The 25,164-nt window shown below is 47.1% G+C and overlaps 1 protein-coding gene across 2 annotated transcripts; it reads left to right on the top strand.

Annotated features, from left to right (window-relative positions):
* The first annotated feature begins 30 nt into the window (after positions 1-30).
* LOC147122246 (transmembrane protein 205) lies at positions 31-24,951 on the top strand. 2 transcript variants are annotated; one of them, XM_085983171.1, is made up of 5 exons: positions 31-130; positions 2,788-2,939; positions 12,098-12,243; positions 18,198-18,361; positions 23,758-24,951. In XM_085983171.1, the coding sequence occupies exons 3-5, from the start codon at positions 12,123-12,125 to the stop codon at positions 24,058-24,060; spliced, it is 588 nt and encodes a 195-aa protein (XP_085839297.1). In that variant the 5' UTR covers positions 31-130; positions 2,788-2,939; positions 12,098-12,122; the 3' UTR covers positions 24,061-24,951. The 2 variants fall into 2 exon arrangements, with proteins under 2 accessions (XP_085839297.1, XP_085839296.1); XM_085983170.1 differs by lacking the exon at positions 31-130 and adding an exon at positions 363-471.
* Positions 24,952-25,164: the final 213 nt, after the last annotated feature.

Here is a 25,164-nt window from a genome sequence, read left to right as displayed (position 1 = left end):
AATGATGCTCCCTCCCCAGAAGGGGAGGCCGGTTGCCAGGGGCGACAGCTCTCCCATCTTATGTCTCCCTCCAAGATTATAACCACAAAAAAGGCTTCTTGCTGCCCCCCCCCCACTTAAGCATACAAGCGTAAGAATTGTTGCTTAACGTTCGCTCTCGCTGGTTTTTAAAATAAAACGGCCGACGCGGGTGTCCGCCTGGAAAGACTACAAGTCCCGTGAGACCGCTTTTCTGAACGCATGCGCGGACGCATAGGGGGGCGTGCCGCCGATTCGCATTTGGGGGACTCGGCGGGCGAAAAAAGTAGAATGTAGCGGCCGCCACAACCAATCAGAACAGCAGGAAGGGGGGGGGGGAGAGGGAGAGAATAAGTCTGGCAGCCAAGTTAGGATGAGTGCGCAGCGCTGAAGCGAGAAAGGTTGCATCCTGTGGGATAGCCTGGCTCAGGATAAGTCGTGTAGGGGAGGAGGGTAAGCATTCTGCATTTTACCCGGGGCATTCATCTGTTGGAAGTTTAAGCAGCAAATGTAACTGCAATTAGCAGAGAGGTCAATAACCAGGGGGGCATAGATTTAAAGTAATTGGTAGAAGGATTAGAGGGGAGTTCAGGAGAATTTTTTTCGCTCAGATAGTGGTGGGGGTCTGGAACTCACTGCCTGAGAGGGTGGTAGAGGCAGAAACCCTCATCGCATTTAAAAAGTACTTGGATGTGCACTCCCGGGAAGTCTAGAACCAGGGATCACAGTCTAGGGATAAGGGGTAAGCCATTTAGTACAGAGCAAGAGCTGGAAAGTGGGATTAGGCTGGATAGCTCTTTTTCGGCCGGCACAGAGACGATGGGTTGAATGGCCTCCTTCTGTGCTGTAAATTTCTCTGACTCTGAATTTTTTTTCCTGATCGTTCAATTTATGAGCGATTAATAAAGAGCCGCACAGATTCAAAGTTTTAACTTTTTGTCTTAAATGAAAACGATTTATCAGTGAATGTTTAGTCTGAATTTTAATCTAGATCTTATTGTCCTAAATGAAAAAAAAAGCTACATTTGAGACCCTGAAGAAGCATCTGAATGTTTTATTTATTAACGGGTTTTGAAAATCTCTGTGCTATTTCTGTTTCAGGGGAAATTAATTTGGTTAAACTCTGCGCTTTAGTTAATGACGCCTGCAACAGCCTTGCATCATGGATTAACCGCACACAGTTCCCGTTGACAATCGGACTTTTACCTCTTTCTCTTCGACCCCCCCCCCCCCCGCCTTCCTCTCCACAAACATTACCGCCCCACTCCCCCCAAGGTCATTTTCAGATCCATTTAATATTGACGGTTCTCCAGGATTTTAGATTGCTGTCCATAGCCTAGCTAAACAACTCCGGCCTGCCTTTTAATGAAAGTTGAAAGTGCTGGAAAGACACAGCAGGTCTGGCAGAATCTGAAAAAAGAAATCTGGTTACATTTTTGGATCTAAACCCTTTGCGTCAGATTTCAAAACTGGAAGATAAGAAAATGGGAGGAGGGTAGAGAAATAGTAAAAAGTGGAAATGCTAAGTACTGTCACAAAGAAGCAATTAATGCATTAAATAGCCAGCGAGCAGCGTTTTTTATAATTAAAAACAGAAAATGCTGGAAACACTCCAAGTCAGACAGTATAGTATCTATGGAGAGAGAAATAGAGTTAATGTTTCAGGTCAATGACTTTTCATCAGATATCTGTGATAAGTGAGCGGAACGTAGTACTGTATAGGTGAGTTGGGGCTTGTGGTATGCAGCCCAAGACACCATTAAATAAGCTGTTCTGACGAAGGGTCATCGACCTGAAACGTTAACTCTGTTTCTCTCTCCACAGATGCTGCCTGACCTGCTGAGTATTCCAGCATTTTCTGTTTTTGTTTCAGATTTCCAGCATCTGCAGTATTTTGCTTTTGTACACCATTAAATAAGCTGTGCTTAGAGCCAACAAAGCATGGATGAGAGTTTCAATAATGCTGGGGATGAAGTAGGGACCGAGGCACTTGGTATTATGCAGGTGAAACTGGGCAGTCTTGTGATGGATAGTATGATGGGTTTGAAGCTTAGTTCAGGGTGATTAAGGACACCAAAGTTGTGAACTGTCATGGAGTGGATGGAATCAGGTCTAGGATGTAGAGTTCTGGCAGGATCAATCAATTTTGATAAATCTAAATAATATTGACAAGTGACAGCATATAGATGAGGATGAGACAGGGTCCAGAATGGAAATGACTATATGGAGCAGAAGGAGAAGCTATTGCAGAAGACCTGATGATTATGTTGGGACAGGCAGCAATGGACCATGTAAAGCCCTAATTTGTTTTACATAGAATTACATAGAATATACAGCACAGAAATGGGCCATTCGGCCCAACCAGTCTATGCCGGTGTCTGTGCTCCACTTGAGCCTCCTCCCATCCTTTCTCACCTAACGCTATCATCATAACCCTCTATTCCCTTCTCCCTCATATGCTTATCTAGCCAACCCTTAAATGCATCTATACTATTCGCTTCAACCACTCCCTGTGGTAGCGAGTTCCACATTCTCACCACCGTCTGGGTAAAGAAGTTTCTTCTGAATTCCCTAATTGATTTCTTGGTGACTATCTTACATTGATGACCTTTAGTTTTGCTCTTCCCCATAAGTCATTGCCAGGAGCGGTGAGAGCGGAGGTTCAGTGAGTATTTAAACTCACTTTTGTGGGCTTTTTTTCACACGCCATTGTCGGGAGCAGAGGTTCAGTGAATATTTAAACTCACTTTCGCGGGCTTTTTTTCACAGGCCAGCGGTGAGAGCGGAGGTTCAGTGAGTATTTAAACTCACTTTCGCAGGCTTTTTTACAGAGGCTTACCAATCTCGCAGACCAGCGGCGGCGTTCCAGAGCCACGTCACGATTCAAAAATTGACACAGGCAGGAGGAAGCAGCTGATTGGGTGAGTATTTATACTACTCTATAGTTTGACAGTTAAGGTTCATAGTTTATAAAGTTTAGATGGTCTTAATTTTGTGGTTATAATTTCTAAGGTCTCTGTTGTGTAGTGGGGAGTGCTAGGAAACAAGGGCCCTTGAGTATATCATTTAATTGTAATATAATTGGTGGTATTGATTTAATTTAAATTAATTAAAGGTAAGTCATGGCAGCAAAGCTCGGCGCCGTGGCATGCTCCTCCTGCACTATGTGGGAAATCAGGGACACTTCCTGTGTCCCTGACGACCATGTGTGCGGGAAGTGTATCCAGCTGCAGCTACTGGCAGACCGCATTGCGGCGCTGGAGCTGCGAATGGATACATACTGGAGCATTCGCGATGCTAAGGACGTCGTGGATATCACGTTTAATCAGGTAAAGGCTGCACAGGCAGGAAGGGGATGGGTGACTGCCAGGCAGAGTAGTAGGCGCAGGCAGGTAGTGCAGGGGTCCCCTGTGGCCATTCCCCTCTCAAACAGATATACCGCTTTGGATATTGTTGGGGAGGATGGCTTATCGGGGGAAGGCAGCAGCAACCAACTTCCTGTCACCATGGGTGGTTCTGCTGCACGGGACGGGAGGAAAAAGAGCGCAAGAGCTATAGTGATAGGGGATTCTATTGTAAGGGGAATAGATAGGCATTTCTGCGGCTGCAAACGAGACTCCAGGATGGTATGTTGCCTCCCTGGTGCAAGGGTCAAGGATGTCTCGGAGCGGCTGCAGGGCATTCTGGAGGGGGAGAGTGAACAGCCAGTTGTCGTGGTGCATATAGGTACCAGCGATATAGGTAAAAAACAGGATGAGGTCCTAAAAGCTGAATATAGGGAGTTAGGTAAATTTAAAAAATAGGACCTCAAAGGTAATAATCTCAGGATTGCTACCAGTGCCACGTGCTAGTCAGAGTAGAAATAGAAGGATATTTCAGATGAATACGTGGCTAGAAGAATGGTGCAAGGGGAGGGATTCAAATTCCTGGGACATTGGAACCGGTTCTGGGGGAGGTGGGACCAGTACAAACTGGACGGTTTGCACCTGGGCAGGACCGGGACCGATGTCCTAGGGGGAGTGTTTTGCTAGTTCTGTTGGGGAGGGTTTAAAGTGAAATGGCAGAGGGTTGGGAACCTGTGCAGGGCGACAGAAGAAAGGGAAGCAAGGATAGAAGCAAAAGACAGGAAGGAGAAAAGCAAAAGTGGCAGTCAGAGAAATCAAGGGTGTAAATCAAACATGGCCGCAGGAAACAATAATTCTAAAAGGTCTAAGAGTGTTTAAAAAAAAAACAAGCCTGAAGGCTTTGTGTCTTAATGCGAGGAGCATTCGTAATAAGGTGGATGAATTAGCTGCGAAAATAGATGTAAACGGATATAATATAATTGGGATTACGGAGACATGGCTCTAGGGTGACCAAGGCTGGGAATTCAACATCCAGGAGTATTCAATATTCAGGAAAGACAGGCAAAAAGGAAAAGGCAGTGGGGTAGCATTGCTGGTTAAAGAGGAGATTAACACAATAGTAAGGAAGGATATTAGCTCTGATGATGTGGAATCTGTATGGGTAGAGCTGAGAAATACCAAGGGGCAGAAAACGTTAGTGGGAGTTGTATACAAACCCCCCAAACAGTAATGCTGAGGTTGGGGATGGCATTAAATGGGAAATTAGAGATGCGTGCAATATGGGCACAGCAGTTATCATGGGTGACTTTAATCTACATATAGATTGGTCTAACCAAATTAGTAACAATACCGTGGAAGAGGAATTCCTAGAGTGTATACGGGATGGTTTCCTGGACCAATATGTCGAGGAACCAACTAGAGATCAGGCCATCTTAGACTGGGTATTAATTGATAAGAAAGGATTAATTAGCAATCTTGTTGTGCGAGGCCCCTTGGGGAGGAGCGATCATAATATGATAGAATTCTTCAGTAAGATGGAGAGTGAAGTAGTTGATTCAGAGAACTGGGTACTGAATTTAAATAAAGGAAACTACGATGGTATGAGGCGCGAGTTGGCTAGGAGGGATTGGGGAATGTTACTTAAATGGTTGACGTGAATAGGCAATGGCAAACATTTAAAGATCGCATGGATGAACTACATAATTTGTTCATCCCTGTTTGGCATAAAAATAAAACAAAAAAGGTGACTCAACATTGGCTAACAAGGGAAATTAGGGATAGCATAAGATCCAAGGAGACAACATATAAATTGGCCAGAAAAAGCAGCAAACCTGAGGATTGGGAGCAGTTTAGGATTCAGCAAAGGAGGACAAAGGGATTAATTAAGAGGGGGAAAATAGAGTATGAGAGTAAGCTTGCAGGGAACATAAAAACTGACAATAAAAGCTTCTATAGATATGTGAAGAGAAAAAGATTGGTGAAGTCAAGCGTAGGTCCCTTGCAGTCAGAATCAGGGGAATTTATAATGGGGAACAAAGACATGGCAGACCGATTAAATACATACTTTGGTTCTGTCTTCACAGAGGAGGACACAAATAAACTCAGATGTCGGGGAACATAGGGTCTAATGAGAGGAAGGAACTGAATGAAATCAGTATTTGTAGGGAAATGGTGTTAGGGAAATTGACGGGATTGAAGGCCGATAAATCCCCACGGCCTGATAATCTACATCCTAAGGTACTTAAGGAAGTGGCCCTAGAAATAGTAGATGCATTACTGGTCATCTTCCAAAATTGTAAAGACTCTGGAACAGTTCCCATGGATTGGAGGGTAACTAATGTAGGGTTGCAAAATTCTGGGAATTTTTAAGAGGAAACTTTCCATGGGAATTTTTGGGAATTTATGGGAATTTGGGGAATTTATGGGAATTTTGAGTTTTTTTGCACACTGATGGTTTTTGTCTCTGACCCTTATATTATCTTTGTCGTCAAAATAGACATACTGTTCCATACAAATAAAAACAGGCTTTCAAAACTTTATTTAGGTTATAATTTTGAACTTTATTGAACCCCCACAAAAAAGACCCATCTAAAATAAAATAAAAAGAGCGTCAGCTTATTTAGCCTGTAATTTGTCCTTATTTTGTCCCTTTGAGTCTTCTATTCATGAGTCTTCTGAGTCTTCCACTCCTCATTGCTCCTCCTGATTCTCTGACTCTGGCTCTGACGTGTCCATTTCCTCCTCTGTGTCAGTGTCTAGCTATGTGGTGGACACTTCTGTATCTGGCTCAATAAGTTGTAGGTTCGCCCGGATAGCCACCAGTTTCTCCACTCTCTTAGTCAGCCTGTTGCGCACCTTTGTATGCGTGTTCCCAAAAAGTGACCAGTTTCGTTCAGAGGCTGCTGATGAAGGTGGGATTTGGAGTATCACCGATGCAATAGGTGACAGGGCCTCAGATGCACAAAGTCCCTTCCACCAGGTATGTGCACTGATATGCTTGCATGATTCCCATATCCCATCCCCATTCCAAAGACCTTGCTTGGTAGAGAACTTTGCCAGACTTCCCAAAACTTTGCCCACATCCAGATTGAGATGGTGTGAGAGGGTAGAAATCACACTGTAAGCGCTGTTGATCTGTTCTCCAGAAAGTATTGGTCTCCCAACATGCTTTGGGTCCAGCATGTATGCTGCAGCATGAATCGGCTTGACACAAAATTCTTGACGCGTCTGTATGAATTGAACAATTGCCTTCTCCTCTGCTTTGAGCAGCGGGGATGTGGGTAGGGCAATGCTGATTTGTTCTTTTAAATCAGTAAAAAGCCTGAGAACATCTGACAAGACAGTGTCATCTCCTTCAATCTGAGCAATTGCAGATGCTACTGGTGAGAGTAGTTTAAGGCTGCTAACCACTCTCTCCCAAAACACATCATCCAGCAGTATTTTCTTGATGGTGGTTTCCATATCCCCAGACTGGGATATTGCCATTTCTTGCAGCAACTCCTTACCCTCCAGAAGGCTGTTGTACATTATGACAACACCACCCCATCTAGTGTTGTTGGGCAGCTTCAGTGTGGTGTTGTTGTTCTTTGTCATTTGCTTGGAGTTGTAGGTTGCTGCAACTACCTGTTTTCCCCTGACATACTTAACAACTTGCTTGGCTCTCTTGTACAGTGCTTCCATGGTTCTCAAACCCATGATGTCCTTGAGGAGCAGGTTAAGCCCATGAGCTGCGCACCCAATAGACGTAATATGAGAGTAGGCCTCCTCCACTTGAGCCCAAGCAGCCTTCATATTTGCAGTATTGTCAGTAACTACTGCAAAGACCTTTTGTGATCCAAGATCGTTGGATAAATGCTGCTGCATCTTTGTGGCATTCTTTACATATGGCTTTCTACAGTGTTTGCACATGTACACAGTCTTTCCATCTTTAATGCCTGGGGTAAAATGCTTCCACACATCCGACGGTAAACGTGGCATTGTTCTATGCAGAGAAATAAAGGGCATTCATCTGTGTCGAACTGCGGTCGATCAGCACGATTGCAACAGGGTGAGTACATTTTTGCTGATGCTCCATGTGATGGAAGCATGACCTGTACACACACGACGCTACATCACCAATAGTGTATTATTTTGTATATTTTAAATTGAAGGACAACAGAGTTCAACAAGTAACTGGTTTATTTGGTATAAAGTCTGATTTACTTACTGCATCATCACAACATCAGCAGAAAACAAAATGACTTCCCTCAGGACCCCTAACCTGGATCTTAAAAAAACTATAGCAGTCTTACAGATGCCTGCAGGCCAATCACAATTCGATATGCAAATATTACAAATAGAGGGAGCTAATCGCTCATCCACTCATCCAACCAATCAGGACACATTTGTTCACAGTCACACACAAAACTTGTAATTATTAAAACAAGCCAAGTAAGAAGATAAACATATATTGATTAAGAAATTCCTTAATAATTAAGATTCCATCTCTGTTAGTAATTTTAAGAGAGGACCTGTGGGGGGGGAAAAAAAAGAAAGAAATACAAAAAAAACAATATTATGCTAGCATGTGCTTTTTTGGGCAAAATTCCCAAGCTAAACTTCCCGTGGAAAATTACCGGAAATTTACCGGAAACTTTCCACCCCTTTGCAACCCTAAACTAATGTAACCCCACTATTTAAAAAAGGTGGTAGAGAAAAAACGGGGAATTATAGACCGGTAAGCCTGACATCGGTAGTGGGGAAAATGCTAGAGTCCATTGTAAAAGATGTAATAGCAGGGCACTTGGAAAACAGTGACAGGATCGGACAAAGTCAACATGGATTTACAAAAGGTAAATCATGCTTGACTAATCTGGAATTTTTTGAGGATGTAACTGGTAGAATAGATAAGGGCGAACCAGTGGATGTGGTGTATTTGGACTTTCAGAAGGCATTCGATAATGTCCCACATAAGAGACTAGCGTGCAAAGTTAAAGCACATGGGATTGGGGGTAAGCTACTGACTTGGATAGAAAACTGGTTGGCAGACAGGAAGCAAAGAGTTGGAATAAACGGGTCTTTTTCCGAGTGGAAGGCAGTGACTAGTGGGGTACCGCAGGGATTGGTGCTAGGACCCCAGTTATTCACAATATATATTAATGATCTAGACGAGGGAACTAGATGTAATATCTCCAAGTTTGCAGACTACACAAAGCTGGGTGGGCGTGTGTGCTGTGAGGAGGATGCAGAGAAACTCCAGTACGATTTGGACAGGTTGGGCAGATGCATGGCAGATGCAGTATAATGTGGATAAATGCGAGGTTATCCACTTTGGTGGCAAAAACAGGAAGGCAGATTATTATCTGAACGGCAATAGATTGGGAAAAGGGGAAGTGCAACGAGATCTGGGTGTCCTTGTGCACCAGTCTCTGAAGGTAAGCATGCAGGTGCAGCAGGTGGTTAAGAAGGCAAATGGTATGCTGGCCTTCATAGCGAGAGGTTTCGAGTACAGGAGCAAGGATGTCTTGCTGCAGTTGTACAGGGCCTTGGTGAGACCACACCTTGAGTATTGTGTGCAGTTTTGGTCGCCTTATCTGAGGAAGGATGTTCTTGCCATGGAGGGAGTGCAGCGAAGATTCACCAGACCGATACCTGGGATGGTAGGAATGACGTATGAAGAGAGATTGGGTCGATTAGGCTTATATTCGCTAGAGTTGAGAAGAATGAGAGGGGATCTCATTAAAACTTACAAAATTCTAACCGGACTAGACAGACTAGATGCAGGAAGGCTGTTCCCGATGGCAGGGGAGTCCAGAACTAGGGGTCACAGTCTAAGGATAAGGGGTAAGCCATTTAGGACTGAGATGAGGAGGGATTTCTTCACCCAGAGAGTGGTGAGCCTGTGGAATTCTCTACCACAGAAGACAGTTGAGGCCAATTCATTAAATATATTCAAGAAGGAGTTAGATATATTTCTTAAGGCTAAGGGGATCAAGGGATATGGGGAGAAAGCAGGGACAGGGTACTGAATTTGGATGATCAGCCATGATCATTTTGAATGGCGGAGCAGGCTCGAGGGGCCGAATGGCCTACTCCTGCTCCTATCTTCTATGTTTCTAAGTGGAAATACTCTGGGGGGGTGGGGGTGGGGGGACATTGGCTCGCGCCTCCTTTGGGGCAATAACTTCGCTGGGGCACTACTTTTAGCGCCCTGAAAAAGTTAGTGCTCCTGCGCCCGAAATTGAATGGTAGTGCCCCAAGCAGGAGGCAGGGCTCTACTGGAAGCGTTACCCCTCCCTCTTGGGGTGCTCCAATTGAACATTGCGGCGCTACGTGCAGCAGCGCCACAGTACTGCAGGCCGCCCTGCCCTCATTAAAGAGGAGGGGCCTAGCGCAGCACGCACCGGGGCCCTGCTGGACCACTGGGGAGCGGGGTGCCGGCAAAAGAGCCTGGCACTCGAGGAGTGCCGGGCTGACAGATTGCAGCCAGCACCCCACAGGAGGAAGCCAGAGGGGGCAGGTGCTGGCAGGCGGCCCAAAAGCAAATGGCCGCTCGGCACCCACCCTTTTAATTATCGCCGCCCCAGCCAGATGACGTAATCGCCAGAGGCGCAGCACCACAGGGCGCTACCACCGCTACTAACCTCCCGCTGAATTTCGCGGGAGGCGTTAGCGGCGCCATGCCCAGGCTCTAGTTGCTTTGCGCCCTGTTGGCACCCCCTTGGGGCACTAACTGCAGACGCAAAGCAACTGAATTTTTCCCCCTCTGTCTACTCTATCAAAATCTTTCATAATTTTAAAGACCTCTATTAGTTGCTTTGGAATTTATTCTGGAGGACATTTACAGGAAAACATAACCACCTTCAATGTTATTAGTCATATTTATTTGTAACCCATTTGGTCTTTTCAAAATAATTAGAGTGAATATGAAATATCCCTTTTAAAATTGATCTGGTCCCTTGCACGTATCCAGTGCCTGTTATTAAAAAATAGACATTAAAAAAATTAAACAGCAAATGCTGGAAATGCAAATTAAAGCACATGTGCTGGAAATAACATCGGTGTAGCAGCATCTGAAAAGAGAAAAGACAAGGTAACATTTTTAGGTGTAGACCTATCACCAGAACTGGAAGCTCAGAGATACTTTAACCACTCTCTGACCCAGTTCTAATTAGACCCCTCCTTGACTTCTTCCACTGTTGCACTGAATATTGTGTTGGTGGGGTTTCCTCCTGTTCTCACTTTGAACTAGAGAATTTTGTTGGCCACACTTCTTATTTCACACCTTTGTGATCTATTGCGTTTTTTGTGTTAAACTCATTTTTTGAACCACTTCATATCTAATTCTTCATTCGTATTTTTCTCTGATTGTCTGCTACATCAGACCCTTTGTGATCTGTTGGAGCTCTTTGCAATCTCCCACCACTTATTTGTTGTCTATGTTCTTTTTCTTCTTTCTCTTCCATGCCCAGTGGCACATGAGACAAGCCATTTCAATGCTGCTTTTTACATCCAGCAGATTGTGCTCTTGGTTGTTTCCGCAATGATGCGGACGGGGCGTTAGCCTGATTCACAACTGCCTACCAGAAGGACTAACTAGATGCAATTGGGCAGTGGAAGGGAGGGACACTAGTATCCCATTGGATGTCAACCCAGTATTTAGAGACCGGAACATTTGTTCCCACTTGCCGGGGTTGTCTGGAGTGGGGCGCGAACCCATAACCCGACTCGGAGGCCGGAAGGCTACCATTGAGCCACGGCGCATTCCATCATTATCTATACTAAACATTTATTTTGCCAATATATTTTATATTTATATATATATACTAGCTGGGGGAGCCCGGCTTTGCCAGGGCTGTTTTGGGGCGGGCGGTTTAAATCGAGTGCCAGGCTTTGGGGCCCTGTCTGTGTCCCTTTGTGAATCTGCTGCCGGGCAACATTTCTACCGTTTAATACCTTGAAAGATGAAAGTGAAAGTACTTATAAAGCATTTTTGGTAAATCTTATGTTATTTTTAAAAGAGATACTAACTTTTTCAAAGCTGGATAAGGAGAGTAGTTTGAGCTGCAAGCAGTGAAACAATGGCTGGCAGATCCCTGAGATGAAAACGATTAGTCCCGCCCACACACACACTTAATACCTTGAAAGATGAAAGTGAAAGTACTTATAAAACGTTTTTGGTAAATCTTATGTTATTTTTAAAAGAGATACTAACTTTCAAAGTAGTTTGAGCTGGAAGCTGAAGTCATGGCACTGAAACAATGGCTGCCAGATCCCCGAGATGAAAATGATTAGTCCCGCCCACACACACACACACCGATTGGCCAACCATCAGGGGACCGTACTATAGGATTGGTCAATCGTGACGGCACAGGATTGGTCGAACCTTGACGTCAGTCAATCAATGCTAGCAGATAATGAGTTTAATTTTGAAGGTTTTTTGCATAAGGCGTGAACAATTTTCGTCCGACCGAAAAGTAAATACGCTTACCAGCGTCCCGGAAGCGTAAGCTTTCTTCGGAGGTAACGCGCGCGTAGGTACGCGGTATAACTTTCGAGCGCATAGCCGGACAGACGCACACCTGAGGACAGACAGAAGGACAGACAGAAGGACAGACAGACAGATCGACTCGTTTATATATATAGATTTGCCTTTTACTAATCACAATTGGGTCAGAGATAATCACCTTGAGCCTGGTTTAATTTTCTTTCTGCACTTCACCTCCCTTCCATATATTTTCTGTATGTTGGTGCAGGGTTTCTGCCTTCCTTGGTTGTGTGATGTCATCTATGCCAATTGCCATGTCTACTGAAGGAGAACCCACAACGTTTGCCAAACTTCTCCACCTGATGTTCTTGTCTACATTCTGGGGGATGCAGATATGGGTTACATTTATATCAGGTAAGTGTCTCCCCTTTTTCCTTTACTGTAATAGATTCCCATGTTGAACTATTGCTTAACCGTTAAATTCCCAGTAACAGAACCAAGTTTTAGCAGGTTAAAACATGTCACAATGAACATGCATCTGCAGCATTCATGCATGCCAGCCTATAAAACCTGGGAAGCTGTTGAACAGTTTAAATGTTGACACAACCCCCGTCCTCAAAAAAAATTGACAACTCATTAAAAAAAACAATGTACAACGATTATGGGCTGCAAAAAAGACATATGGCCAAGGCCACTGCATCAAAGTGGCTTGAATAAATTCAATTCCTTTTTATCACAGGATTCCTGGATTTCAGGATTTGTTAGTGTTTTAGGATCACATTCTCCAATCCAATTTGTTTTTCTGTGAAAAATGAAACCCAATGGCCTCACATGAGACATAGAAAAAGAAATGGTTACAAGTGCATTGGGATGTGAACTTGTCACGACTTGTACTGCAGCTGTACACAATATTGCCTCAATTGTATTGTACAGGGAAAATAAACTTAAGTATACAGAAGTGTAATTTTCACAATGAAAATGTAGAAATGTATGAAGAAATTATATTTTTTGGTATACTTTCCAATGCTTTTGAAGTGTAGTGTGATTCAGCATTTGAAGGCAAAAACAATTTACATATGTAACCTTGTTGTGGAGTATTTTCAAATCACTCAACACAAGTCTGAGATCGAGAGTCCAATTCGCACCGGTGAGGCAGCCACCGGTGGGGAGACAGCCTGCTTCCGCCTTAGCCAAGCTCCTCCGAATTGTTACAGCGGTTAGTCGATATTTATACATACAGTATAGTTTGATGCGCTATACATTGTTCCCACCTACCTTCTAGAATGTTCTGCGTTATAACATCATTAGCTCTGATCAGCATTTGTTTACTGGCCCTTTGTCCTCGTCCCAAGAATTGTGTCTGCTTCCTGATCTACTTACTGTCCTTGGGATATTGTTAGGCCATCTGGTTTCTAGGGCGGCTACACATCTTGAGCATACCTTTTATCTTGCAACATTAGCTCTTTCACTCAACCTAATTTCTTGCAGCATTTGCAGTTCTTTATCCTTGATTATATCTTGTAGCCAGCCCAGTCACGCGATTATGTGAGGTAATGCCATACACTGCCTTTCCTGACCATTTTTTGCATAGAACCAAGTCCCCATCATGCACCGCTACACTAACTTTTATACATCTTCTTTCCCCCTTTCAAACCTTCTACCATCACAATTCACAGAAGTTTATAGAGATGCTGCACCCCATCTTGCATAGAATACAAGAGCAGGGAGGTTATGCTTCAACTGTATAAAACACTAGTTAGGCCTCAGCTAGAGTACTGCATGCAGTTCTGGTCACCACATTACAGGAAAGATGTGATTGCACCAGAGAGGGTACAGAGGAGATTTACAAGGATGTTGCTGGGAGTAGAGAATTTTAGCTATGAGGAAAGACTGGATAGGCTGGATCTGTTTTCCTTGGAACAGAGGAGGCTGAGGGGAGACCTTATTGAGATGTATAAAATTATGAGGGGCATAGATAAAGTGGATAGAAAGGGCCTATTTCCCTTAGCAGAAGGGCCAAAAACCGGGGCACAGATTTAAAGTATTTGGTGGAAGGTTTAGAGGGGATTTGAGGGGAAATTTCTTCACTCAGAGGGTTGTGGGGGTCTGGAACTCACTGCCTGAAAGGGTGGTAGAGGCAGGAACCCTAACCACATTTAAAAAGTACTTGGATGTGCACTTGGGATGCTGTAACCTGCAGGGCTACGGACCAAGTGCTGGGAAGTGGGATTAGGCTGGATAGCTCTTTGTTGGCTGGCGCGGACACAATGGGTCGAAATGGCCTCCTTCCGTGCTGTAACTTTCTATGATTCTATCTTTCTCCCCACTATTTCACAGAGACAACCTCGTCTCCCACTCTCACAGTTCATCCTGGCACTCCCTCTCCAACTTAGTTAAGTTGGCACTCTTCATCCACTCTCTTATTTAAGCAGGTACTCTTCCTCCCCTCGTCCCCTCTCCCACTTCAGAGGTCACACTGGCACATTTTCCGTTCCCTAGGTCATGCTGGCATGCTCCCTCCTCACTCCCTCCCACAATGCAGCCACTCTACTTCCATCCCCACCCCAAGGTGCCACTTCTAGGTGTGCCTTGTTTCTGCAGCAGCAAAGACCTATTTATTGTGGATCTTATGAACTGTCACAAATTTGCTGGCAGTAACTTTGGTCAAGGCACAGTACCAGATGGAAAAGTAAACATAAGAAAATCGTTGCTAGGAGGTTGTGTAACAGTCCTGTCCCAATACTGGCACAGGAATGTTAGTGTCCTTCTTTCTGTTCTGCATTGCAAATAGCAAATAGTACACCAATTTAGCAGACATGATGATGTAATGTAGTAAAGGGTATGTTGGCTGGTCTTGAGAAGCCACTGACCAAAGAAATATAAATACTTACCCTGTCAGTGGAATTGGCACTGCATATAAAACTTAGTGCCTGTGTCTCTCTGCCATCATCTACTTGAGCGTGTAAATAATTCCACTGCTGATTGTAATGGCCCAGTAATTCCGGGCACAACGCGTGAGTACGGACGGGGTACTCACGCGTGTGCCCGGAGGAATTGCCGGTTTTCAGCATGCACAGCGCATGCGCTGAAAACTGGCATTTCCTGTCCTCTGACCCAAGGGGTTAAGAGGCAGTACGCGCGCGACTGCACAGGCAGCGCGTGCGCAGTGAAATTCCTTTTTTTTTCCAGAGTTGCCCGAGTGTAAAGGCCTCTGGTCTTTATGCATGGAAAAACCAGACGTAAGTATTTAGTTTTACAGGTAAGTGGGCTTTTAGTACAATGTAGAATTTTTTTTTCCACAGGTTTGTTATTTTTAAAGAATTTACAGTAAGGTAAGTTTAGTTTTAGACCCTATTTAAAAATTTATTTTTTACAAAAAATTGATTCATTGTTTAAAACATTTTTTTAAACTTATTTATAGTTAATATAATCAGTGGGATGTTTTTTAAAATTTTATTTAAAGTTAAAGTAGTGTTTTGGCAGCCCATACTTTTCATGAGTTTGACAGCTCTTACTGTCAAACTCATGAATGAGTTTCCCCTCCCCTGATTGGCTGCACAATGCTCACCTGATCCCAGCCGGCACATCGCACTAACTACGCCGCTGGATCAGGTAAGCACATCGCGCCGACATCTGAACCGGGCCAGTGACAGGAAATGCAAGCAGGCCCGGGTTTGCGATGTCGGCGCGCAGGGTGAGTGCACATCGGGGGCTTGCACGCGCGGCAAGCTCCCGATCCTAATTTCAAGGCCAATGTCTTTGACGATCGGCCCAGTAATTCCGGGCACAACGCGTGAGTACGGACGGGGTACTCACGCGTGTGCCCGGAGGAATTGCCGGTTTTCAGCATGCACAGCGCATACGCGGAAAACCGGCATTTCCTTTCCTCTGAACCAAGGGGTTCAGAGGTCGAACGCGTGCGCGCAGGAGTCTGCGCGTGCGCGCTGAAATTCCTTTTTTTTTTAAAGTTTGCCCGTGCGTGAAGGCCTCAACTTTTTACGAATGAAAAAAGCAGACGTAAGGACTTCGTTTTAAAAGGTAAGTGGTCTAATAATTAAAGTTAGAAATTTTTTTCCACAGGTTTATTATTTTTAAAGACTTTACAGTAAGGTAAGTGTATTTTTAGACCCGATTTCTTTAAAAAAAAATTTTTTTCAGAAATTTGAATAATTGTTTAAAATAGTTTTTTTTACAGTTATTAATAGTTCATTTAATTAGTGGGATGTTTTTTTAACTTTTATTTGAAGTTTAAGTACTGTTTTGGGTGCCCAGAGTTTTCATGAGTTTGACAGTTCTTACTATCAAACTCATGAATGAACTTTTGCAACCTCCGATTGGTTGCCCAGTGCTCACGTGATCCCAGCCAGCTCATCGAACTAACTACGCCGCTGGATCACGCAAGCACAGCGCGCCGGGAGCTGAACCGGACCACTGACAGGAAATCCACGCAGGGCCAGGCTTCAACTGTCAGCGCGCTATGTAAGTGTAGGTCGGGGGCTTGCACCCGCGGGAAGCCCACGACACCAATTTCTGGGCCATTATGTTTCTTCATGGCCTCCAATTTTTTAATCATTCCAGTCTGGATGTCTTTGTAGTAAAAGAGAGGCATTGGGACAGACTCTCAAACCCGCAAAGTCCAACCTGAGAAACTGTGCCAGTGGAAGAGATTTATACGTACCGGTTCATCTAGCAGAGTGATGTTTTTCTCTAAGATTGGGGGTAATTTTAACCTAACTCTCCCGGCGGGAATCCCACAGGATCGGGTGGAATACAGGTTTTACACCCCGCCGAATATTACTCTTCACTGGCGAGTTATAAAACCAGCGTTGCTCCCGATCCCGTCAGTTTCCCAGGCAGGGTAGGTTAAAATTGCCCTCATTATGTTGGTTCTCATAATCTTGACCACAGGGCCTGTATTTTCAGGAATTCCATTCTCACCTCGGATTGCATTGTGGAAGTTGGCGATTTGTAAATAGCTCCCTCTCATCGGGTACTGCCCCACTCCCTTTCAAAACTGCCTTCATCACCCACCGCTAGAAAACATACCCTCTGTCCTTGCAAACTACTGCCCCATCTCTACCCGCCCTTTCTTTCAAGTCCATGAATGTGTTGTTGCCTCCTAAATCTGTGCCCATCTTCCCACAACTCCACATTTGAATCTCTCCAATCATGTTTATGACCCTGCCACAGCACCAAAACACCTGAACCAAAGTCACAGATGACTTTCTCTGTGACTGTGGTGCAGTATCACCCTTCGTCCTTCTCGACTTCTCACCCAGCCTTTGACACAGTCGACCACACCATCGGAGGTTATCCAGCACCGTGGGACTCTCCTTGTTTGGTTCCACTCTGTGTTCCTCCAACTCTGGTCTTTTGTGCATCCCCCAGATCCCTTTGTTCACCATTGGCAGCTGTGCCCTACACTCTGGAATTCCCTCCCTACACATGTCTGCCTCTCCACCTACTTACTGGGGTTAGAAACTGGAGAAGTAGTATAATTTCCCTTTTAATGACTAGGTGCAGCCCTTTAAGATCAGCTCCCATGGCAGATTTTCCTATCCTCAGCAGTGTACCGCAGGCCAAGCCATCTGGGCCATCTTTTCCTGTCCCTGTAGCCGATTTAAAATAGGGGAGGGATTCCCATTTTAAAATGGCCCAGGTCAGCTCTCTGCATTGCAGGTGCAGGCAAGCCTGCATGTTGGACCATTTAACTCAGTATTTCCCATTATCGGAAATAGGGCAAGATGGGTCACGAGTCAGCTGTTGGAATGGGGATTGAAGGGCCGCAGAAGAATTTACTGGAGTCTATTTGATATTGACTATTGTGTTTTTAAGCTCAGGAGAATGATTGCTTTGTAGTGGTTATCTGTTGCACAAACTGTCCCTTTTCCTTTCCAAATGTTTTATCTCCTATTGAGTTTGTTTTTGCTGACTTGTACAGGCATTGTGTGTGAAAACTGCTGTCTAAGGAATGTGACATTTACATCCATAAATAAGTACCCCTGCACCCATTTAATATTAGCATCAGAGAACCTACAGTGCTGCATTAAATTTAGTTTTGTAATTAAGTAAATTATTGCTGCAGCAAAGCTGCCCAAGTGGCCATCCATAATTACCATTTGCAGCAGTGCAGAAAATATTTAGGGTGAGGGTAAGGGAATTCATGCTGAACTTCATTATGTATATTGTGTAAATAAAATAGTGAAAAGATAACCAATGTAGATAGCCTAAGACTGATTTTGTATGATTTTTTTTTTCCTTTTTATTTGAGGGGGCTGGGGGAGGTTTCCTCCTTGCAGTTTAAGCTACAGGCAGCTTTGCATCGCTCTCCTCTAGAAGCCCTTAATGCTGGTGTGTTTGTTCTACAGGTTTGGTCATGGATGGTAACCTCAGCAGACACACGTTTGGCTTCATTCAGAGCAGACTCTTTCCATACTATTTTCAACTTGGATCTACCTGTGCTTTCTTTAACTTAACCATCTTTGCAATGCATCATCCCAGTGAACTGTTAAACAAAGAAGAGACATTTCAGGTACCATACACAGTGCTTGCCATCTCACAAGGGAAGATTTGGAATGGATGGAAGCACGTATGTCTTGTGTTGGGGTTAATGGTCATCATTGGAAGCCTATTTTGTATTGTGGGTGGGGATGTAACCCTTTCATTCAAAGTTATTTTCCCCTTTTCTGGGTCTGTCTGGATTATGCACAAACTCTAATCTACTTGTTCCCAGGCTCTGCTGCTTTGAACCAGACATGGGAGCTGCAGTAGTGCAGCTTGTTCTCGCCCCTTTTTAAAAAATAAAAAAAAAAATGTTTGCTGCCCTTGTGGAGGTTGGATCCTTCCCTGCAGCTATTTGGCCGAGATGAGCTCAGTCATGGGCAATTGCTTGAACTCACCAGTGCTGCGGGTGCCACACATTAGTGCTCACTGGTGCCTTGTCATCGTACAAAGAAACTCTAGAGGCATTGAGCATTGCTAGAGCCCCCAGGGAGTGTTGAGTGGGAGTCGAATGTTCTGCTAGAATTCTGGGAAGATCCTCTGAACTAGAGGCCAGTGTTGAGATACCGCGGCAAACGTGGGAGTCGAGACCAGAGCTAGTAAAACACAACTGCTTTATTCAACCTCATGGCAAAGAGGAACTGGAAAAGCCCGCGCATCCACTTAAATACTCCCCAGACAGGAAGTGCTCCCGGCAGCCTGTCCCTGCGCGAAACAAGTTGCTGGAGGAAAGGGCCCCCGGCTGGGGGCGTCTGCTTAAACTGTCCGTGCTGCCGTGAGCGGATTATGTCCAGTGGTGGCGTGTCGCCACAGAGCTCCCCCCAGAATCCGCTTAGGAGGAGTGGACGAGTCGTGACGGTGGTCTGATGGTTCTGCCGCAGCGGCTCTGAGTGGTCGCCGGTCTAGTTGGTGGGACGGCCTCTAGTTGGAGGCCGGGCCACGAGGACCTGTTCCCCTGGTTCTGTGTGTGCTGGTTTGAGCCGGTCGATGGAGACTGTGTCGACCCTGTCGCCGAGTCGCAGCTTGAAGACCTTGTTCCCGGTTTGTAGTACCTCGTACGGGGGTCGCAGGGGCCCGCGGTGCGCGTCGTGTCGCACGAAGACGAAGCGCGCCTGCTGTAAATTTGGCGGGACGTGAGGTGCGAGTTCGCCGTGTCGGTTGACCGGAAGTGGGGCGAACTGCTGAGCGAAAGAGAAAGAGTTGAGCCGCTGCTGTTCGGCCAACCAAGGCGTGGTAGCCTCCGGAAGGAATTCGCCTGGGACGCGCAGCGGTTGTCCGTAGACTAACTCCGCTGCCGAGGACTGGAGGTCTTCCTTGACCACGGTGCGTAGGCCTAGTAGCACCCACGGTAGGCGGTCAGTCCAGGTACTGTCCTGCAGGCCGGCGTGGAGTGAGGCCTTGAGTGACCTGTGGAAGCGCTCACACAGCCCATTGGCCTGCGGGTGGTACACCGTGGTTCGGTGGAGCGTCACCCCGAGGTTGCATGCTGTGGCCGTCCAGAGTTCGGAGGTGAACTGGGCGCCTCTGTCGGAGGTTATGTCGGCTGGTACGCCGAACCTTGCGACCCAGGTGTTAACGAACGCCCTGGCGATGTCGGCTGTAGTGGTGGAGGGCAGCGGCACTGCCTCAGGTCAGCATGTGTAGCGGTCGACCATCGTGAGGAGATAAGTTTGGCCTTGTGATGGTGGCAGAGGACCGATTGACGTGTACGTGGTCGAAGCGGCGGCTGGGTACCTCGAAGTCGCCCAGGGGTGCTTTTGTGTGTAGCTGTACCTTAGCCCGTTGGCAGGAGGTGGCCCAAGTCCGAACATCTTTGCTGAGGCCGCACCAGACGAAACGCTGGGAGAGGAGTTTGACGGATGCGCGGGCACCCTGATGGGAGAGCGCGTGTAGCACGTCGAAGATGCGGCGGCACCAGGTTGCAGGGACGACCGGCCTGGGTTGGCCGAGTGAGACGTCGCAAGTGACTGCCGTGGCTTCGGGCCCGTGCGCGACCTTGGCTAGGCGTAGCCCTGGCAGGCTGGTAGCCGCCGAGAGGAGGTCTGGGTCCGTGAGCTGGGCCACTGCTAGTTGCGTGTAGTCGACCGCGAGGTGATTCGCGCAAATGGCGGGACGGGAAAGGCAGTCGGCGACAACGTTGTCTCTACCGGAGACCTGCTGGATGTCCGTAGTAAACTCGGACACGGCTGCGAGCTGGCGTTGCTGCCTAGCGGACCAGGGTTCGGTGTGCTTGGCCATCGCGTATGTGAGCGGCTTGTGGTCCACGTACGCGGTGAAGGGGCGGCCTTCCAGGAGGAACCTGAAATGGCGGACCGACAGGTGGAGCGCGAGAAGCTTGCGGTCGAAAGTGGAGTATTTGACCTCCGGGGGGCGCAGTTGGCGGCTGTAGAAGGCAAGTGGCTGCCACGCGCCATTGACTCACTGCTCGAACACGGCTCCGACCGCGTGGTCGGAGGCATCGGTGGTGAGCGCGACCCGGGCATCGGCCTTCGGGTGCGCGAGCAGGGTGGCGTCAGCGAGCGCGTTTTTGGTGGCGTCGAAGGCGGCTGACGTGTCAGTGGTCCAGGCTACGTCCATCTTGCTGGATTTACCTCGGAGTGAGTCATATAGGGGCTTCATGAGGGCTGCAGCTCTGGGGATGAACCTGTTGTAGAAGTTCACCATCCCGAGGAACTCCTGGAGGCCCTTGATGGTTTTGGGGCGGGGGAATTGCTGGACGGCCTGCACCTTGTTGGGCAGGGGGACGGCTCGAGCAGGGGTGATGTGGTGACCGAGAAAATCGATCTCGGTTAGGCCGAATTGGCACTTCGCCGGGCTGAGGATGAGCCCGTGTTGGGCTAGGCGCCCGAACAGGATGCGAAGGTGTTCGAGGTGTTCCTGTTTGGAGGAGCTGGCCACGAGATTGTCGTCTAGATAGACGAATAGGAAGTTCAGGTCCCGGAGGACTGAGTCCATAAGGCGCTGGAAAGCCTGGGCTGCATTCTTGAGGCCGAAGGGCATCCTCAGGAACTCGAACAGGCCGAATGGAGTGATGACGGCCGTTTTGGGGATGTCCACGGGGTGTACGGGGACTTGGTGGTAACCGTGCACCAGGTCGACCTTGGAAAAGATGGTTCGTCCGGCCAGTCGGGCCGAGAAGTCCTGGATGTGTGGCACCGGGTATCGGTCGGGGGTGGTGGCGTCGTTGAGGCGGCGGTAGTCCCCGCAAGGGCGCCAGCCTCCGCCGGGCTTGGGGGCGATGTGGAGGGGCGAGGCCCAAGGGCTGCTGGAGCGGCGGATGATGCCGAGTTGTTCCATGGTGGTGAACTCGGCCCGCGTGATTTCCAGCTTGGCCGGGTTGAGTCTGCGGGCGTGGGCAGAAACTGGGGGGCCGGTGGTGGGGATATAGTGCTCCACACCATGTTTGGCGGCCTTGGCCGAAAATGTCGGGTTAGTGAGGGCGGGAAACTCGGCTAGGAGGGCCGAGTAGTCGTCCGTGGCTCTGGCGAGGCAGTAGGTCGTCAGGCCGGCCGAACGGGCCAGGGTGAATGCGCCGGGGATGGGGGCCATAGTGTTGATGTCGACGAGGCGGTGCCTCGGAATGTCGACAAGGAGGCCGTGGGCGCGTAGGAAGTCGGCGCCGATGAGTGGGCAGAGGACCTTGGCTGTGAGGAACTCCCAACGATAGCGGCGGCCTGCGAGGTCGAGTGTGACCATGCGGGTGCCATATGTGCGGATGTCAGAGCCATTGGCTGCGGCCAGCGTGATACCCCGTGTGCCGCGTTGGATTTCGAGGGCGGAGGCGGGGGTGATGCTGTGCTGGGCCCCTGTGTCGCACAGAAATCGGCGGTTGGTTCTGTCGTCTGTGACGTACAGTAGAGGCCCCTTTTGCCCCGCGGCCATCGCGGGGGCCGGTGCGGGGGGGGGGGGGGGGGTTTGAAAGTGCACGGTGGCGTGCAGCGTTGGGCCCTAGTGCCAAAACGGGTGTGGTAGTAGCAGTGACCCGGAGTGGTAGGGCGGTCGGGCCTAGTGGGCCGGGAAGACCGCGTGGTCGTTGCCGTGAGGTCGGGCGCGACGTCGCGAGCAGACTGCGCAGAGAGCAGCCGGTCAGCCTTTTCGGCTATGTCATTCAGGTCCGTGGAGCCAGACTCCACAATGAGCGGGCGGATGCTGGCGGGGAGCTGCCAAATGAAAAGCGTGCGAAAGAGGGCGCCGGTGTTTTTGTCGTCCGAGAGGGACAGCATGTGGGAAAGCAGATCCGAGGGTGAAGCGGCACCAAGGCCAGGGAGGTCAAGGAGTTGGCAGTTGCGCCGGTAAGAGGACGTTTGAAATTTTTTAAGGCGCGCAGCCTTCAGATGTTCGTACTTGCCTTCCACTGGTGGATCCTGCAGCGCTGCCCAAACCTTGGGGACTGTGGCGTAGGTGAGAGAGGAGACGAGGTAGTCGTACTTTGTGGCGTCGACTGTAATGTGTTTCAGCCGGAATCTGGACTCAGCTTGAACAAACCAGACTTCAGCCAGGTTCTCCCAAAAGTCCGGTAGTTTAACCGTGACTGCGTTTGTATCCGCCATGCTAGCTTAGGATTCGTCCTGAGCGTCGGGGTCACCAGTGTTGAGATACCGCGGCAAACGTGGGAGTCGAGACCAGAGCTAGTAAAACACAACTGCTTTATTCAACCTCATGGCAAAGAGGAACTGGAAAAGCCCGCGCATCCGCTTAAATACTCCCCAGATAGGAAGTGCTCCCGGCAGCCTGTCCCTGCAGGAAACAAGTTGCTGGAGGAAAGGGCCCCCGGCTGGGGGCGTCTGCTTAAACTGTCCGTGCCGCCGTGAGCGGATTATGTCCAGTGGTGGCGTGTCGCCACACCAGCACTGTATTGCTAGATGTATTGTGGAAGGCCCTCTGAAGCACTTTCTCATGTTCTACTGCTACAGCTCCTTGGGAGGGCCAGGAGAGAATGTGGACACTGAGGACTCTATCCCAGGTAGTTTACCAGGGTGTCCTTTTAAAAATTAGCTAAGGGCTCTGTCATTATCTGTGGAATGCAGTAATCCGAGTTGAAGAACGTAGATTGCTACATTGAAATCTGGTCACTTAAGCCGATGCTTGTAACATGCACTCACAAACATACAAGCGCGCTCAGCAGCATTCTCTCAGCCTATTTTAAATGGGTATTAAAATGTTCAACAATGTCAAATCGATGGCATAGTTTGTTAAATATGCTGTTTCAGCTGTGGCTTGCTTGCTATTGTAACTCTTAAGTGAAATGTGTTTTGATAGCCTTATGCTAATTTCTAAGGACCATTAGCCCACGGTAGAAAACTGCCTTTAACTTTGATCATTAAATTGGCAGCATAAAAGGAACTTTTGCTTTGTATCTGACTGATGTATGTGATTCAGCCAGCGATGCTGATTCAAAATGTTTACACCCAATTTCTTTTCTTGCAGATTATAATTTTCTTCATCTGTGTGACTGCTTCTGCACTCAATGCTCAATGGTTTGGGAAGATAACTTCTGAAACCATGGCTGACATGCATCTGATTGAAAAGAGCTGTGGGCTGGGGCAGGATATTGGACTATCAATCAACAGGGAGGCCTATATCCAGCTGAAGGAGCGTAACCCCAAATACAAGACACTTTCACACCAACTAACACAGTATCACAACGCCTCCACTTTATGTAATCTGTGTTGTATCTTCTGTAACGGGATAAGTTTGTACTACATGGCAGTCAATTTATCCACGTTATAAAGGTGCTTTGAGCAAGATATTTAAAGGGCCAGCGTCATGGAGCAGCGTTTATTTACAGGCCAGGAGAACTTGAAATGTAAACCGCTTTGCTGTGTTGACTGTGATGGTGGGCAGTAATCCAACATGATCTTTCCAATAATTATGTATTTTTTTAAGTGCTAGTGTCACCATCTGCAATAATTGATTTTTGTTTTGTTTAATCATGAGAAGAAGAAATCTTTAAAATCAAAGATGACAATGCAGCTGGAATTAGTCAGCTGAGCCTGTTCTGGAGTGGTAAATTTCTGTCCAGTTGTAGCCTCACTTGGACTCCCAGGCAACGTGTAATGATGGATGTGTGTAAATGGGCTATCATGCTCCTGCACCCACCCTCCACCGCCCCCCCCCCCACCACACACACAACAAATCAATGGGATTGTCCAAGCATGGGAGCACAGCAAGGAGGAATTTTCTTCGTACATGCCAGCAGTGGAGAACCTCGCCAGTCCATATCAGGACATTGTGAATGAACTGCCTGTAATTATCCAACATGTGTTGGTGGCCGATGAGATTCCCTGCTGCTGGCTGTACTCGGACAATTAGCCCAATTTGATTAGAACAGTTTATATATAATATACCCTTCAGAGGAATGTATAGGACTGGAAGAGACTATTGTGGGCCATGTGGCTAGTCCCAAAGTTCAAAAAATGCCATACACTTCTATCTCTCATCTCTAGCTCCCAAATTTGATGACAGTATGCATCTCTCTGAGCAGTCATCTCCATATATTCACCACCCTCTGGATAAATCAACTTTTGTAGGTTTCCTCTCATTCTATAAAATTGTGTAAGATGTATATTGAATGTATCTTGTATCAAAAACGCCAATAAATGCTTTTCTTATGTCAATAAACTGTCAGTATTGTAAGAGTATGTGGGCTCTGGAAAGATCCATTAGGGCACTTCTCTATCATTTGTTTTTATTCTCCTTGCATGTAATCTTGATTAGGTCCAGAAAGTTCTGTAATTAAGAATGATTGATGGCCTGACAATATGGGATATAGTTTATTTTACCAGTTATGTATAAACTGCCACGTGGGCTAAGTTTGGTTTGATGTGCAACCTG

The sequence above is a fragment of the Somniosus microcephalus genome, chromosome 3 (assembly GCF_052327205.1).
Source record: "Somniosus microcephalus isolate GS21.2 chromosome 3, FLI_Smic_1.0, whole genome shotgun sequence".
In the NCBI taxonomy this organism is placed as follows: Eukaryota; Metazoa; Chordata; class Chondrichthyes; order Squaliformes; family Somniosidae; genus Somniosus; species Somniosus microcephalus.
The sequence above is the reverse complement of the archived record's forward strand: the minus strand, read 5'-3'. Positions and strand labels throughout refer to the sequence as shown.